General features: G+C 38.1%; 1 protein-coding gene across 4 annotated transcripts in view; it reads right to left on the minus strand.

The window, feature by feature from the left end:
* NLK (nemo like kinase) overlaps positions 1-14,367 on the minus strand; it is a 160,203-nt gene that overhangs the window by 39,269 nt on the left and 106,567 nt on the right. For all 4 annotated transcript variants that reach the window (XR_010152927.1, XR_008540396.2, XM_024350403.3 and 1 more), the window contains exons 4-5: positions 5,485-5,591; positions 3,116-3,201 (exon numbers count right to left, since the gene is read on the minus strand). Coding sequence is in view for 2 of the 4 variants with exons in the window: in XM_024350403.3 (XP_024206171.1) it covers positions 3,116-3,201; positions 5,485-5,591 (193 nt within the window). In the remaining 2 variants the exon portion in view is untranslated. The remainder of the gene's footprint in view (positions 1-3,115; positions 3,202-5,484; positions 5,592-14,367) is intronic.

Here is a 14,367-nt window from a genome sequence, read left to right on the forward strand (position 1 = left end):
AGCAACTACTACTTATCTTTAGGAATTAAAATTTTCTTGATATTGGGCAATCAAAACACAACTAGGAGCACTGAGGATGAGATCAGATAGTAATGGCCATCTAAGCTCCAGTGTTCTCACTGATTACAAGTCACAACATTGCAAGTGATAAAATACGATTTTAAATCTGTTTTCTAAATTGAAGTCCCCAAATAAGATTTTATTTGAAAAAGAGTTCCGGCAGCTTAAAAAGAAAATCTGAAAACCCCGTTCTAAAGAAAACAAAATTTATCCCCCAATTTTTGGCAATCCCCTCTTTCTGATTTGAATCTACTATGTCTGGTTACATCAAATGAATTCAGATGTGTATGTGGGAATGAATCAGTATGAAGCCACCATCTTTACAACTTAAGAAAGCAGGAAAATTTTCCATACTATACAGATAAACCATATAACATAACAACAAAAGCCCGAGTTCATCAAATATGTTCAAATAACATATATATATATATATATATATATATATATATATTTTTTTTTTTTTTTTTTTGAGACAGTCTCACTCTGTCACCCAGATTGAAGTGCACTGACATGATGTCGGCTCACTGCAACGTCTGCCTCTCAGGTTCAAGTGATTCTCGTGTCTCTGCCTCCTGAGCAGCTGGGACTAGTGGCATGCGCCACCACGCCTGGCTAATTTTTGTATTTTTAGTAGAGACAGGGTTTTGCCATGTTGGCCAGGCTGGTCTGAAGTTCCTGGCCTCAAGTGATCTGCCCACCTCAGCCTCCCAGTGCTGGGATTACAGGCGTGAGCCACTGCGCCCGGCCAAAATAACATATAATATTTTAAAAACTCTATTACTTGGCCATGACTCTTGAGGATATTTTTAAAAACCAAACCAACAAAAGGAAAGAACATAATTTTTTTCTCATATTTATATGAGAAAAACCAACCAACCACCCACCCAACAAAAAAAGGCCTTCTGTTATAAAGCAAATCCCTTATTAAAAACATCAGTATGATTTCGTCATTTTTAGCAACTTATTTGGAAGACAACCTGAGTCCAAAATAGGAAGCTTACATGATCAGATAACTAAAAAAATTCCAGCAAAATTATCCATCTTGTGCTTAATAGGAAACAAAATACATTCACGATATGGAAGGATACTGATTTTTAAAAAATATTTTGTTATAATGATCTTCAATGAATTTGTATGTTTGAGAAGAAAGAACTAGTGTCTATAGCCTAGACTCTATTCTGGCTTTTTAAAAGTAGGCCCATAAGATGAGTCAAAGGAGTGGAGCAAAATTTGTTTGTTCTGATTTGTGTGTTGTGTATTCACAAATGGCATTTTCCTTTAGTTGCCCATTCATACAGTCCAAGGTTATAAAACCATAACAGACAATTTGGAAAATGAACTTCAAGCAGTTAATGGCATCAAACATGACAGGTCCTGCACAAAATCCTGTGTGAGGTCTTCCAATCAAAAACCAAAATAAGAAGAAATTGGCTTAAACTGTCATAAGATTGATTAGGTATGAATAGGACAAAAAAATTTCTAACTATAAGGTTTAAATTTTTTTTTAATTAAAAAACGATTATGGGGATAGGTTGCAAGTTCTCTTTAAAAAGTGAAAAGGTGGCAGGAAAAACTCAATAACCTATAGAAGGAATACTTTAGTAGATTTTGGTGGCAATTAACTTCTCTGTGGAAACAAAAGACTGAATTACAACATCAGCTATTTTTAGGGAAAATATGAAAAATAGGTTTTCATCTTTCTTGAGTTAAAATAAGGGTGAGGGTTCTTCAAGGCTATAATGAAGGGAGAATTTTCATTCATAAGCAGTATAATCCACCAGCTTTTCAAGAGAACTGACCTACAGTTCAGAGAAATCATTTAAAATAAAAAATGAATTTTATTTATACACTTGGTTTTATTACTTAGTTTAACCGCCAGCAACCTAAGTAATAATGATAGTCTTGATTACTTTTAAAGTGGGTAACATTTTAAAAATTTATTTTTCTTTTCAAATATAGCAGTTAAAGGCCCTTATTTCCAATTTCTATTATGAGGAAAAATATAGTGGACCTCTCTCTATTCAAGAGTTCTGCCAATACACATCTGTATTAGAGGTAGGGAAATACAAATATGTGGACTTTGCTATTTGCAAGCCCCTTTTTAAATGAAAGACAATGGCTGTACTAGGGAAGAGAAGTAAAACTGAAACTGATGACTTGAAATTTTGGAACTACTAAATATAATTCTGTAATCAATTCCTCTTCAGAGGAATAATTAAGAATTGGCTACTATACATTATGGAAATACATTGGATAGATGCATATTACCCTTTTCTGGTTTGGCATTTTCACTTTTTTTTTTTTTTTTTTTTTTGAGACAGGGTCTCACTCTGTCACCTAGGTGGAAGTGCAGTGGTGTGATCACAGCTCACTGCAGCCTTCACGCTCTGGGCCCAGGTGATCCTCCCATCTCAGCCTTCTGAGTAGCTGGAACTACAGGCATGTGCAACCACACCTAGCTAATTTTTGAATTTTTTATTGAGATGGGGTTTTGCTGCATTGCCCAGGCTGGTCTTGAACTCCTGGGCTCAAGCAATCTGCCTGCCTCAGCCTCCCAAAATGCTGGAATTACAGGCATGAGCCACCGTGTCTGGCCAGCACTATCCCTTTTAAATATGTTTCTACTTCTTACTTTGCTACCTTGGTCAAACAGCATATAGATATGTTAGCTGTGTAAAAATGTAAATGGTCTTCCTAAAAGTCACACTTCATTCTCTTATATAAACAGATGCTTGCTGTTCTAATATTTCTTCTGATATGCGCTTCTTTTAATAATGGAACAAGCTGTAAAGGAGTCACCTTGTCTATTCTTCTTTCTAGTTACACTACAATTCCAATTTCAGTGTTTCTAAAACATAGGCCAAATATCATGAAAAGAACATGAGGCAGGACTACAAATTATTACTATGACTATGAGTAGTGATATGGAGAAAACTGGGTTAACTTTTGGTAAAGTAATGGAAATGAACTTCTTTCTTTCACAAAAATATGTTGTTCTTAAACCTGCCCTGACATTCTGATTTTTCCCAGGTATTTAAATAAACTGAAAAGCTACCTTTAGAACACAGTTGCTGTTCACAAGGAGATTCCCTGGCTTAATGTCTCGATGTAAAATGCCAGCTGAATGGAGATATTTCAAACCTGAAATAACAAACAGATTTAATTGCAGATATTTAATTCCTTTTACTCAACCAATAATTTAAAAAAAACCTTGGAAGAAAACAGTAGAGGATTTAAAACTGTTCCCTAAATAACTGCATAATGAACATTATTAAAAGCTAGTCCCACCTCAAAATACCGTAATTTTGCTACAGTAAAATAAAATGTCACCAAAGGTTTGCAAAGTCTAGAGATAATGTCTATAATTTAAACAATTATGTAGGTTTAAATACAGATAAGCTTCTTAGGCACTCGAGTTAAGACCATACTAATAACCTTAGATTGCTAGTCAGTGTGGCTATTGGACTGCTGCTATTGATACTCTTAACCTGCAACTCGGAGCCTGCTCCAACAAAACAGTTTCCATTACTACAGGGAGCCTTTCCCAGGACAGATGTTTCACTGATAGAACAAAATTCAGGAACTTGCCCACACTGTCAGTAGTATTCTTTACCGCTCAGAATCAAGAGGGTAATGAACCACTTTAAAAATATTTGTGAAATCTTAGAAGACCAGTGTCTTCATTCAGTACTGCTAAAGGTCCCAGCCTCAAGGTTGAGTCCTTTTTGTGTGCGTTTTTCTTTTTTTCTTTTCTTTCTTTTTTTTTTTTTGAGACAGGGTCTCACTCTGTAACCTAGGCAGGAGTGCGGTGGTATGATCACAGCTCACTGAAGCCTCGACCTTCCTGGCTCAAGCCATGCTCCCATCTCAGCCTCCTGAGAAGTGGGAACTACGGGCATGTACCACCATATCCGGCTAATGGGCTGAGTCTTTTTTGGATAAAATGTAGCAAATCACATTTTTCACAAGTACAAAAAGAGCCAATATCTTCCCCATTTTCCCCTACCATAGAATATGAACAAATCTTAGAGGTGAACGTTTTTGTTTTTTTTGAGACGGAGTCTCACTCTGTTGCCCAGGATGGAGTGCAGTGACGCGATCTTGGCTCCCTGCAGCCTCCACCTCCTGGGTTCACTCGATTCTCCTGCCTCAGCCTCCCAAGTAGCTGAGACTACAGGCGAGTGCCACCATGCCCGGCTAAGTTTTGTATTTTTTTAAAGTAGAGATGGAGTTTTGCCATGTTGACCAGGCTGGTCTTGAATTCCTGACCTCAGATGATCTGCCCGCCTCAGCATCCCAAAGCGCTGGGATTACAGGCATGAATCACCATGCCTGGCCTGGAGGTGAGTTTTTTAGTTTTAATATTGCTTATGTGGCTGGGCGCAGTGGCTCACGCCTGTAATCCCAGCACTTTGGGAGGCCGAGGCAGGAGGATCACGAGGTCGGGAGATCAAGATCATCCTGGCTAATACGGTGAAACCCTGCCTCTACTAAAAATACAAAAAATTAGCTGGGCGTGGTGGCGGGCACCTGTAGTCCCAGCTACTCGGGAGGCTGAGGCAGGAGAATGGCATGAACCTGGGAGGCGAAGCTTGCAGTGAGCTGAGATCGCACCACTGCACTCTAGCCTAGGAGACAGAGAGAGACTCTGTCTGAAAAAAAAAATTGCTTATGTGTTTTCATCCTTTTGGCATTTATTTTTCAATCTCTATAAAGAATCTCTTAATTCTATGAATTCTGGGGCAGGGGGAAAGTATTTTACTTACTAGGTAAGAAAGCTGTTTCAGGTTTAAGCAATTCTCTACTTGTAATGGCAAAATTCTCATGGACATACTTGATGGCCAGAAGAAGTGTCAATAATGTTGGCCCAAATCCTTTCTCAGTCAAGTCTGTGCTCTTTAATGAGCTAGTCTAGAATTTAGCTGGCTCTGTTTATTGGTCTTCCCAATCTACTTTGGTTTTAAGGGTCATTTTGTTTCTCTGGAGTTGGCTTCAGGTATGCCAACCAATACTCAGACAGGCCCACCTACTGTTGGCTTGGAGGATGGACGTCATCCATAGGGGATATAGTCACTTTTCACTTTAGTCGTCTGATGCCACATATTCCTATTCCGTTGAAAACTAAAGGCTGTTTTGTGAACTTGTGACAAACCATTCTGCTTATTCACCTAGATTAGCCCACTCAACTGCCTAATGAATTTGACAGGGCTTTCTCTTTCATCACTGAAAACAAGAACTATTTGGCAACCCTAAAAAGCTTCCTCTTTAACATTAAATATAGAAATTATAAAATATGCTTTGGTCAGAAGAAAAAAGTCTTTAGAGAAGAAGAAAACCTTGGAAGATCGGATTAAAGTCTAAATGAGAAGCAAAACGTTTCATTTACAGTGTGACAGCACCTTTTTCTTCATAAAGAAATCTTACCTCGCAAAATCTGATAAAGAAAAACTTTGACATGATCTGAGCTGAGTGGTTGAGGAGAGACGATAATTTTATGTAGGTCACTCTGCATCAATTCTGTGACAACATATCTTGAAGTTTTAAGTTAAGGAGAGTTCGACGAATTCAGTCCCCTACCCCCTCAAAGTGGTGACCAGATCTAAAAAATAACTTCCATTCTCAAGGCTGGAAAAGTGGGGAAAGAAAGCTTCTAGACAGCGTGACAGAGGTGAGAATTCCAGCCCTCACAAAACACTACTAAAATCAAAAGAACTTACATGTTTAAAAGTCAGCAGAAGTAAACGACCAAATGATTTCCTTATAATCAGCATTATCAAAGAGAAAACCAAAGGTAAACATTTTAAATAACAGCCAGGCCAGGAAAAGTATGACGACCAAATAGTCTTAAGCTCTACTTAGACATATTACAGGAATGTCCTTTGAATCCAAACAAATGGGGATTGGTGATCTCATCTTAGGCCACCATGACACCAATGGAAAAGATCACAACCTATCCAAGGGCCGTGGCTTGTTACATTATAAAATATGGTATTCCTAAACACATGTAAAATAATTAGTTAAGTCTCTCCACAATCTTAGTAATTTAGTTCCTTTATTATTTAACTTTGTATATATTTATGAAACACCCCTCCCCACCATCACCACTAGATTTCGAGCGAGCTTCCTATACGTTGTACTCTGTATAGGTTTTGCTGAATGGACACAAAACTAGGGTTTTGCTGAATGGACACATGGCCGATGATTAAAGGCTGGAGCCTGGGGAGCCATGGAGATATGGAATTCAAGACTCTTGTGAAGCACGTGTTAGATACATTAGGGAAGCAAAAGTATGGTAAATCTTATAATTTAAGTATTAAGTTTTCTTAAGGCAATTTCTAATTTAATGTTTCAGCAAAAACAAGTAGGAAAGGGGATAACTTGGGAACAGGGAGGAGAACTGATAATAATAGCCTTTGACAAAACAACTAAAAATTGTTTTTCAATTGTTTTCAAACTCCCTCCTCCTCGAGACATTTTTTCCAAATCGCTTTAGTCTCCTTCAATCATTGTACGTTGAAATGCCCCATGGCTGCTGGTCCTCACTCCTCTTCCCTATCCACACTCGTGGATACTCAGATCCAGTGCCATGCCTTTAAATAACATCCATGCTGCTGACTGCCAAATTTCTCTCTCTAGTTAATCTTCTTTCCTTAAGTGCAGACTGGTATATCAAACTGCCTACTTATTTCCCCTGGATACCTAATTGACATTTCAAACTAACAAGTCCAAAACTGTCCAAATCTTTCTTAGTTGCTTGCACCACAAACCACATCAAGGAGTTATCCTTTACTCCCCGTTTCTCTTTCACCATACGTCCAATTCATCAGAAATCCTTCAAAATTTAGTCAGAATTAAGGCCACTTCTTATATCCACTGTTACTACTCTGGCCCAAGACTGCTAGATTTCTAAAACAGCAGCCAGGATAATTTTTTTTACTGTTATATTTTTTATTTTGCCTATATACTGACATTTACTTTATTATATAGAAAATATAATTTTTAAGCCTTTTACATTCTTAGATATTTTAATCTTAGGTTTTATCACTCAGATTCTTTCCAAAGAAATATATTCTACTTCATAATGAAAGTTAATGAGAAAATGATATTTGGCATGTGGGATTCACTTACAGGACAGTTTTCAGTGACATGTTAAAATTATTCTATAAAATGATGAAGAGTTAAATAATGACATCAGGGTTATAGTTTTTAATAGTTTTTATTCAACTTTTTCTTATTTTTCAAACACAGAAAATTACGCAGAGATGACCCATATACACACTTACCACCTAGAATCTACACTGAATATTTTGCTATATTTGCTTTGTCACACATCTATCCATTGCTCTTTCCATCCATCAATTCATCCAAAACTGGATGCATTTCACAGGATGATCTTTTAGGATGAAGGCCAAATTATGTCACTTTTCTGCAAAAGCTTTCCATTTCATTTAAGAGTAAAAGCCAGTCCTTAAAATGGTCTCACAGGCCATAAATCATTTGGCCTTCTTCCTTCTCTGACCTCTTCTATTGCTTTCTTCCTGGATATTCTCTGAACATGCTAGATACACTCCAACCTTAGGCCTTAGCTATTCCCTCTGCATGGACTGTACTTCCTGACATCTATTTGGTTAACTCTTTCACGTCCTTTGTGGTTTTGCTCAAATTTTATCTTTCAAATGAGGCCTACCTCAACCACTCTGACACTACAGTCAGACATTATATAATGATGTTTCGTTGATGATGGACCACATGTATAAAGGTGGTCCCACAGACTGTAACAGTGCTGAAAATTCCTATTGTATTGCCTAGGGGTGTCTTGGTGACTAACCCTGTGTAGGCTTAGGCTAATGTATATGTTTGTGTCTTATTTTAAAAAGTAAAAAAGCAACTCAGACCTCAACTCTACAAAAAACTTAGCCAGGTGTGGTGGCTTGCGCCTGTAGTCCTAGCAGTTACTGAGGACACTGAGGTGGAAGGATTACTTGACCCTGGGAGGTCAAGGTTGCAGTGAGCCATGATTGCACCACTGCAATCCAGCCTAGGCAACAGAGTGAGAAAAAATAAATAAATAAGAAAAAAAAATTTTTGTACAGCTGTACAATGTCCTTATGTTTTACGCTAAGTGTTATTACAAAAGAGTAAAATATTTAACAAAATTAAAAAGTTTCGAAAGTAAAAAAATTACAGTAAGCTAGGGTTAATTTATATTAAAGAAACTTAAAAAAATAAACTTAGTGTAGCTTAAGAGCACAGAGTTTATAAAGTCTATAGTAATGCACAGTAATGTTCTAGGCTTTCAAATTCACTCACCACTCACTGACACACCCAGAGCAACTTCCAGTCTTGCAAGCTCCATTCGTGTTAAGTGCCCTATACAGGTGTACCATTTTTATCTTTTATATCATATTTTTACTGTACCTTTTCTATGTTCAGATACGTTTAGATATACAAATACTTATTATTGTATTAAAGCTGCCTACAGTATTCAGTACGGTAACATGTTGTACAGTTGTACAGGTTTGTAGCCTAAGAGGAATAGGTTATACCATACAGCTTAGGTGTGTAATAGGCTATACCATCTAGGTTTGTGTAACAACCTGTACTCCCTATCCATTTGCTATCACCTTGCACAGCTTTACTTTTTCTTCTTCCCTTAGTAGTTATTATCCTATAATTTCCTTATGTTTATTCTCTGTCTGTATTGCCAAGCCTGCACCATAAAGGCAAGGGTTGTCTGCTTTGTTCACAAATTTATCCTAAACTCTTAGAATAGTGTCTGCACATAGTAGGTCCCTATAAATATTTGATGAATGAATGTATATTGAGCACCTGCTAGGTACTAGGTACTCTACTAAGTATTTTAAATATATAATCTCATCTAATTTTCATGGTAACTCTACAAGGTATGTAGTGGTACCCTAAATTTAGATAAAGAAATTGACGTTAACAGAAGACAACCTACCTACGGTTACATAGTAGTGAAGATTTTAGATCTGATCATGTCTAAAATTGCTTCAATGGTTCTATGCAATTTTGGATTTATCTTCTTATTCTTTTTTTTAAGTAACATTTTTAAAAACTCTAATAAAGTAGGCCAGGTGTGGTGGCTCATGCCTGTAACCCCAGCACTTTGGGAGGCCCAGGAGGGTGGACTGCTTGAGCCCAGGAGTTTGAGACCAGCCTGGGCAACATGGAGAAATCCCATCTCTATAAAAAGTTTAAGAAATAGGCCGGGTGCGGTGGCTCACATCTGTAATCCCAACACTTTGGGAGGCCGAGGCAGGTGGATCACTTGAGGTCAGAAGTTTGAGACGAGCCTGGCCAACATGGTGAAACCCCATCTCTACGAAAAATACAAAAATTAGCTGGGTGTGGTGGCATGTGCCTATAGTCCCAGTTACTTGGAGGCTGAGGCAGGAGAACAACTTTAACACAGGAGGCAGAGGTTGCAGTGAGCTGAGATCGCACCACTGCACTCCAGCCTGGGTGACAGAGCAAGACTTTGTCTTAAAAAAAAATTTTTTTTTTAAAGAAATAGGTGAGCATTGTGGCATTTGCTGGTAGTCCCAGCTACTCAGGAGGCTGAGGTGGGAGGATCACTTGAGCCTGGGAGGCAGGGGTTGCAGTGAGCCCTGATCTTGCCACTGCACTCCAGCCTGGGTGACAGAGTGAGACCCTGTCTCAAAAACAAACAAAACCCCCCACAACGATCACAAAATAGACTAAATGTTCACTATGTTCTTTATAGAATAATTTCAACCAATAAATGCAGAAACAATTACAGAATTAGAAAAAAAACCACGGTTTTGCAATCTCTGGAGCTAGGCACCATCGATGGCTGGTAAAACCACTTGAAAAGGATGAGTGTGAGACTGACATCACTTCAATCCACCACTCAATCTTAGCATAATTTAATGTGGAACAAGAATATTATGTTTGTGATATGCACACCACTGCCTAGAAGTATTCATGTCCCAAAAAACTTAATTTGAATGTAATCAATCATCTAGCTCTAATGACCAGTTAACTAGAAATATGTGGAATTAAAAAACAAGACATTATGAAGAAGCAATCTACTAAACACACAACGTGGATCATTCTTCAGGAAAAATTTATCTAACAAATCAATGACCATCCCCCTCCCCCTCCCACAAAAAAAGTGTGTGTTGCGGGGTGAAGGGCAGGCAGAAATGTTTGGGATAAGAGACTCAAGAGACATAATAACCATACATACGTGTGAACTTTGTTTAGATCCTTATTCAAAAAGTGACTCTTGAGGCAATCAGACAACAGATATTAAGGAATTAGCTAATTTTATTAGGTGTGATAATGGCATAATTGTTGTTTTCAAGGTACTTATCTGTTAGAAATTCACATTTAAGTATTTATAGGTGGAATAATGTGATGTTTGGTTATCTACTTTAAAATACTCCAGCCCTCCTTTCCCTTCCCCTCAATAAAAAAGAATAGAGGAAATGAGATTGGCAAAATGATTAATATTGTTAAAGCTGAGCATGAGGTACGTAAGTTATATACTTATATACTACTGGCTCTTATATTTTTGTATATATTTTTGCATATTTTGTATATATTTTTGTATATTTTGAAAATTTCCTTAAACTTCATTGTAGAAAATGGAAATTATAAAAAAATGCAAGAATATTAAAAATATCCAGAATTCTACCTCTTTGGGTGAATTTAGAACATTTTGATGAAACTAATGTGCATGGGTACATACATGTATATTTAAAATAAAACTGGTATTATATACATTGTTCTTTTAATACTTTAAGTTCTAGGGTACATGTGCACAACATGCGGGTTACATAGGTATACATGAGCCATGTTGGTTTGCTGCGCCCATCAAATCATCATTCACATTAGGTATTTCTTCTAATGCTATCCCACCCCCAGCCCCCCACCCCCCGACAGGCCCTGATGTGTGATGTTCCCTGCCCTATGTTCAAGTGTTCTCATTGTTCAATTCCCACCTATGAGTGAGAATATGCGGTGTTTGGTTTGCTGCCCTTGTGATAGTTTGCTGAGAATGATGGTTTCCAGCTTCATCCATGGCCCTGCAAAGGACATGAACTCATCCTTTTTTATGGCTGCATAATATTCCATGGTGTATATGTGCCACATTTTCTTAATCCAGTCTATCACTGATGGACATTGGGTTGGTTCCAAGTCTTTTGCTATTGTGAATAGGGCCACAATAAACATACGTGTGCGTATGTCTTTATAGCTGTATGATTTATAATCCTTTGGGTATATAACCAGTAATGGGATCGCTGGGTCAAATGGTATTTCTAGTTCTAGATCCTTGAGGAATCGCCACACTGTCTTCCACAATGGTTGAACTAATTTATACTCCCACCAGCAGTGTAAAAGCGTTCCTATTTCTCCACATCCTCTATAGCATTTGTTGTTTCCTGACTTTTTAATGACCTTTTAACTTTTCTGTTGTTGCCTGTTCTTTTAATAAAATATAAGGATCTAAAAACAAAACAAGCAAGGGAATCCCTTGCTTATCCCATTCAATGGTTTAATAATGCAGAATTTTAATGACTGCATAGTGTTCTAACGTGTGGCTATATTATAATTCATTTAACCAAGTGATCATTGTTAAAAAGCTATTTCTAATTTTATTTTTTACTATTTTATTTTTTGAGATGGAGTCTTGCTCTGTCACCCAAGCTGGAGTGCTGTGCTGTGATCTTGGCTCATAATTCTGCAACCTCCATTTCCCAGGTTCAAGCGATCCTCATGCCTCAGCCTCCTGAGTAACTAGGCTTACAGGCACATGCCACCATGCCCGACTAATTTTTGTATTGTTAGTAGATGGGGTTTTGCCATGTTGGCCAGGCTGGTCTTGAACTCCTGACCTCAAGTGATCTGCCCACCTCAGTATCTCAAAGTGATGGGATTACAGGTGTGAGCCACTGAGACTGGCCTATTTTTAACTATTTTAAATAACCTTGAGATAAACATCCTATATATAGAATTTTATGTGTATGTGAGGATATTATATATACTTTAAAAAAGTTTTAAAATACTGTAAACTCCATGGTATTATATATATTCTTTTATATCATTTCAAATGATTAAATAGTACTCCATTTTACATAATATGTCAGGAGTTAAGTCATCTCCTGCCACTGGATGTTTACAATATTATTGTTTCACTATAATGTAGCTCTGTGGGAGTGCTTAGAGCTTTAAGGTATTATTTCATGAGGAACCCTCAATTATGTACAGATCCTCCTTCCTGGGTTAATCATTTATTCAGAAGAGTCCTCCAATCTTCCTTCTTAGGATGAATAGGTCAGGCTGCCAGAATTCTATGTTAGTGGGTGTCCAGGGAATAAACTTTTAGTCTCCAGCAGGGTGAGGGAAGAAGATCTGAGCATCGTACTACTTCTTAAATAGGCTTGCAACCAATCCGATGTTTAGGCCCACATGTATCCCCACTTTCTGAGATACTTGATGCCTCCAATTCCTGAGACTTTCTGACATTCTGTAGCAAGAATCAACCTGTTTCTGGGTTCTCATTACTGCCAGCTTAGATTTCTGCCTTTTCTAGACTGAATTTTTAACCCTTTAGTGAAATTTAAGGGGACTACAGGAAGGAATGGTAGTAAAGATTTATGTTCTATCCACTGTGTTTTAAGGTTGAAAACTCTTTACATGTTTATTGGCCACACATATGTGTGACCATGAGAGACAGAAAAAAAAAAAGGAAAAGCAAGACTGACAGCAAATTGTTCCTGTCCTTTGCTCAATTTTCTACTGGGGTGACAATTTTTTTGTAATACTGTTTCTCATATTAAGGATGTTAACCCGCTAGTATGTACCAAAAATTTCTTTTCCACTAGGAAATCACAGGATGGTGACATAAAAAATTGCTACTTGCACCTTTAAGTCTTAATCAGAAGTCCCAATATTCTTGAGTTGCACTGGTTCCAGAATTCTCAAGGGAGAGGAAACAAAGGACCATTACACAGAAAAAACCCAAACAACAAAACAAAAATAAAAATTTCACAATTGCCATCCCTGCATGAAGTGTTTTGTTATGTTCTGAACATCTGTGTCTTCCCCAAAGTTCATAGGTTGAAATGTTAACCCCCAAATAGATGTGATTAAGAGGTGGGACCTTTGGGAGGTGATTAGGTCATGAGGTCAGAGCCTCTCTATAAAAGAGACCTAATGGAGTTTGTTAGTTCTTTCCAAATGTTAGGTTATAGTTAAAGAATGTCAACTAGGAAATCGGCCCTCGGCAGACACCAAGTCTTGATTTTGGACTTCCCAGCCTGCAGAACTGTCAGAAGTAAATTAGTGTTGTTTATAAACCACCCAGTTTATGGTATTTTGTTATAGCAGAATGAATGGACTAAGACAGTTGTCAACTTGAGCTTTTTTTTTTTTTTGAGGGGGAATTTCGCTCTTGTTGCCCAGCCTGGAGTGCAATGGCATGATCTCGGCTCACCACAACCTCCACCTCTCAGGTTCAAGCTATTCTCTTGCCTCAGCCTCCTGAGTAGCTGGGATTACAGGCATGTGCCACCACGCCTGGCTAATCTTTGTATTTTTAGTAGAGATAGGGTTTCTCCATGTTGGTCAGGCTGGTATTGAACTCCCGACCTCAGGTGATCTGCCTGCCTTGGCCTACCAAAGTGCTGGGATTACAGGCATGAGCCACTGCGCCCGGCCGAAACTTGAGCTTTTATACAGGAAAAAAAATAAAAAATAAAAAATAAAAAAGTCCTGACGTACCAATGGCCAGGCATGGTGGCTCATGCCTGTAATCCCAACATTTTGGGAGATCAAGGCAGGAGGATCACTTGAGCTCAGCAGTTCAAGACCTGCCTGGGCATCTTAATGACACCCTGTCTCTACAAAAAAAAATAAGTTAGCTGGGCATGGTGGCCTGCACCTGTAGTCCCGGCTACTAGGGAGGCTGAGGTGGGAGGATCACTTGAGCCCAGGAGGTCGAGGCTGTGGTGAGCCATGATTGCACCACCACACTCCCACCTGGGTGACAGAGTTGAGTCCCCATCTCAAAAAAAAAAAGTATAAAGCATTTATGTGTATGGGATGTCAGCCAGATCTGCTGAGTTTACTGACTTTTTTTTGCTTTTGCCAGGATTGAAGAGTTCTTGCATGGATGTGAAGAACAGGTTATATTCTATTCTGCTTCACATATCTACAAAATTGGCAGCCAAGTTGTGATGCCAGAATCCTTACTGTTAGTAGTGACAGTTGGTAGCTCGTAAGCAGCGGAGGGAAAACATCTTAATTTTCAAGTTT

This window comes from Pan troglodytes, chromosome 19 (genome assembly GCF_028858775.2).
Source record: "Pan troglodytes isolate AG18354 chromosome 19, NHGRI_mPanTro3-v2.0_pri, whole genome shotgun sequence".
In the NCBI taxonomy this organism is placed as follows: domain Eukaryota; kingdom Metazoa; phylum Chordata; class Mammalia; order Primates; family Hominidae; genus Pan; species Pan troglodytes.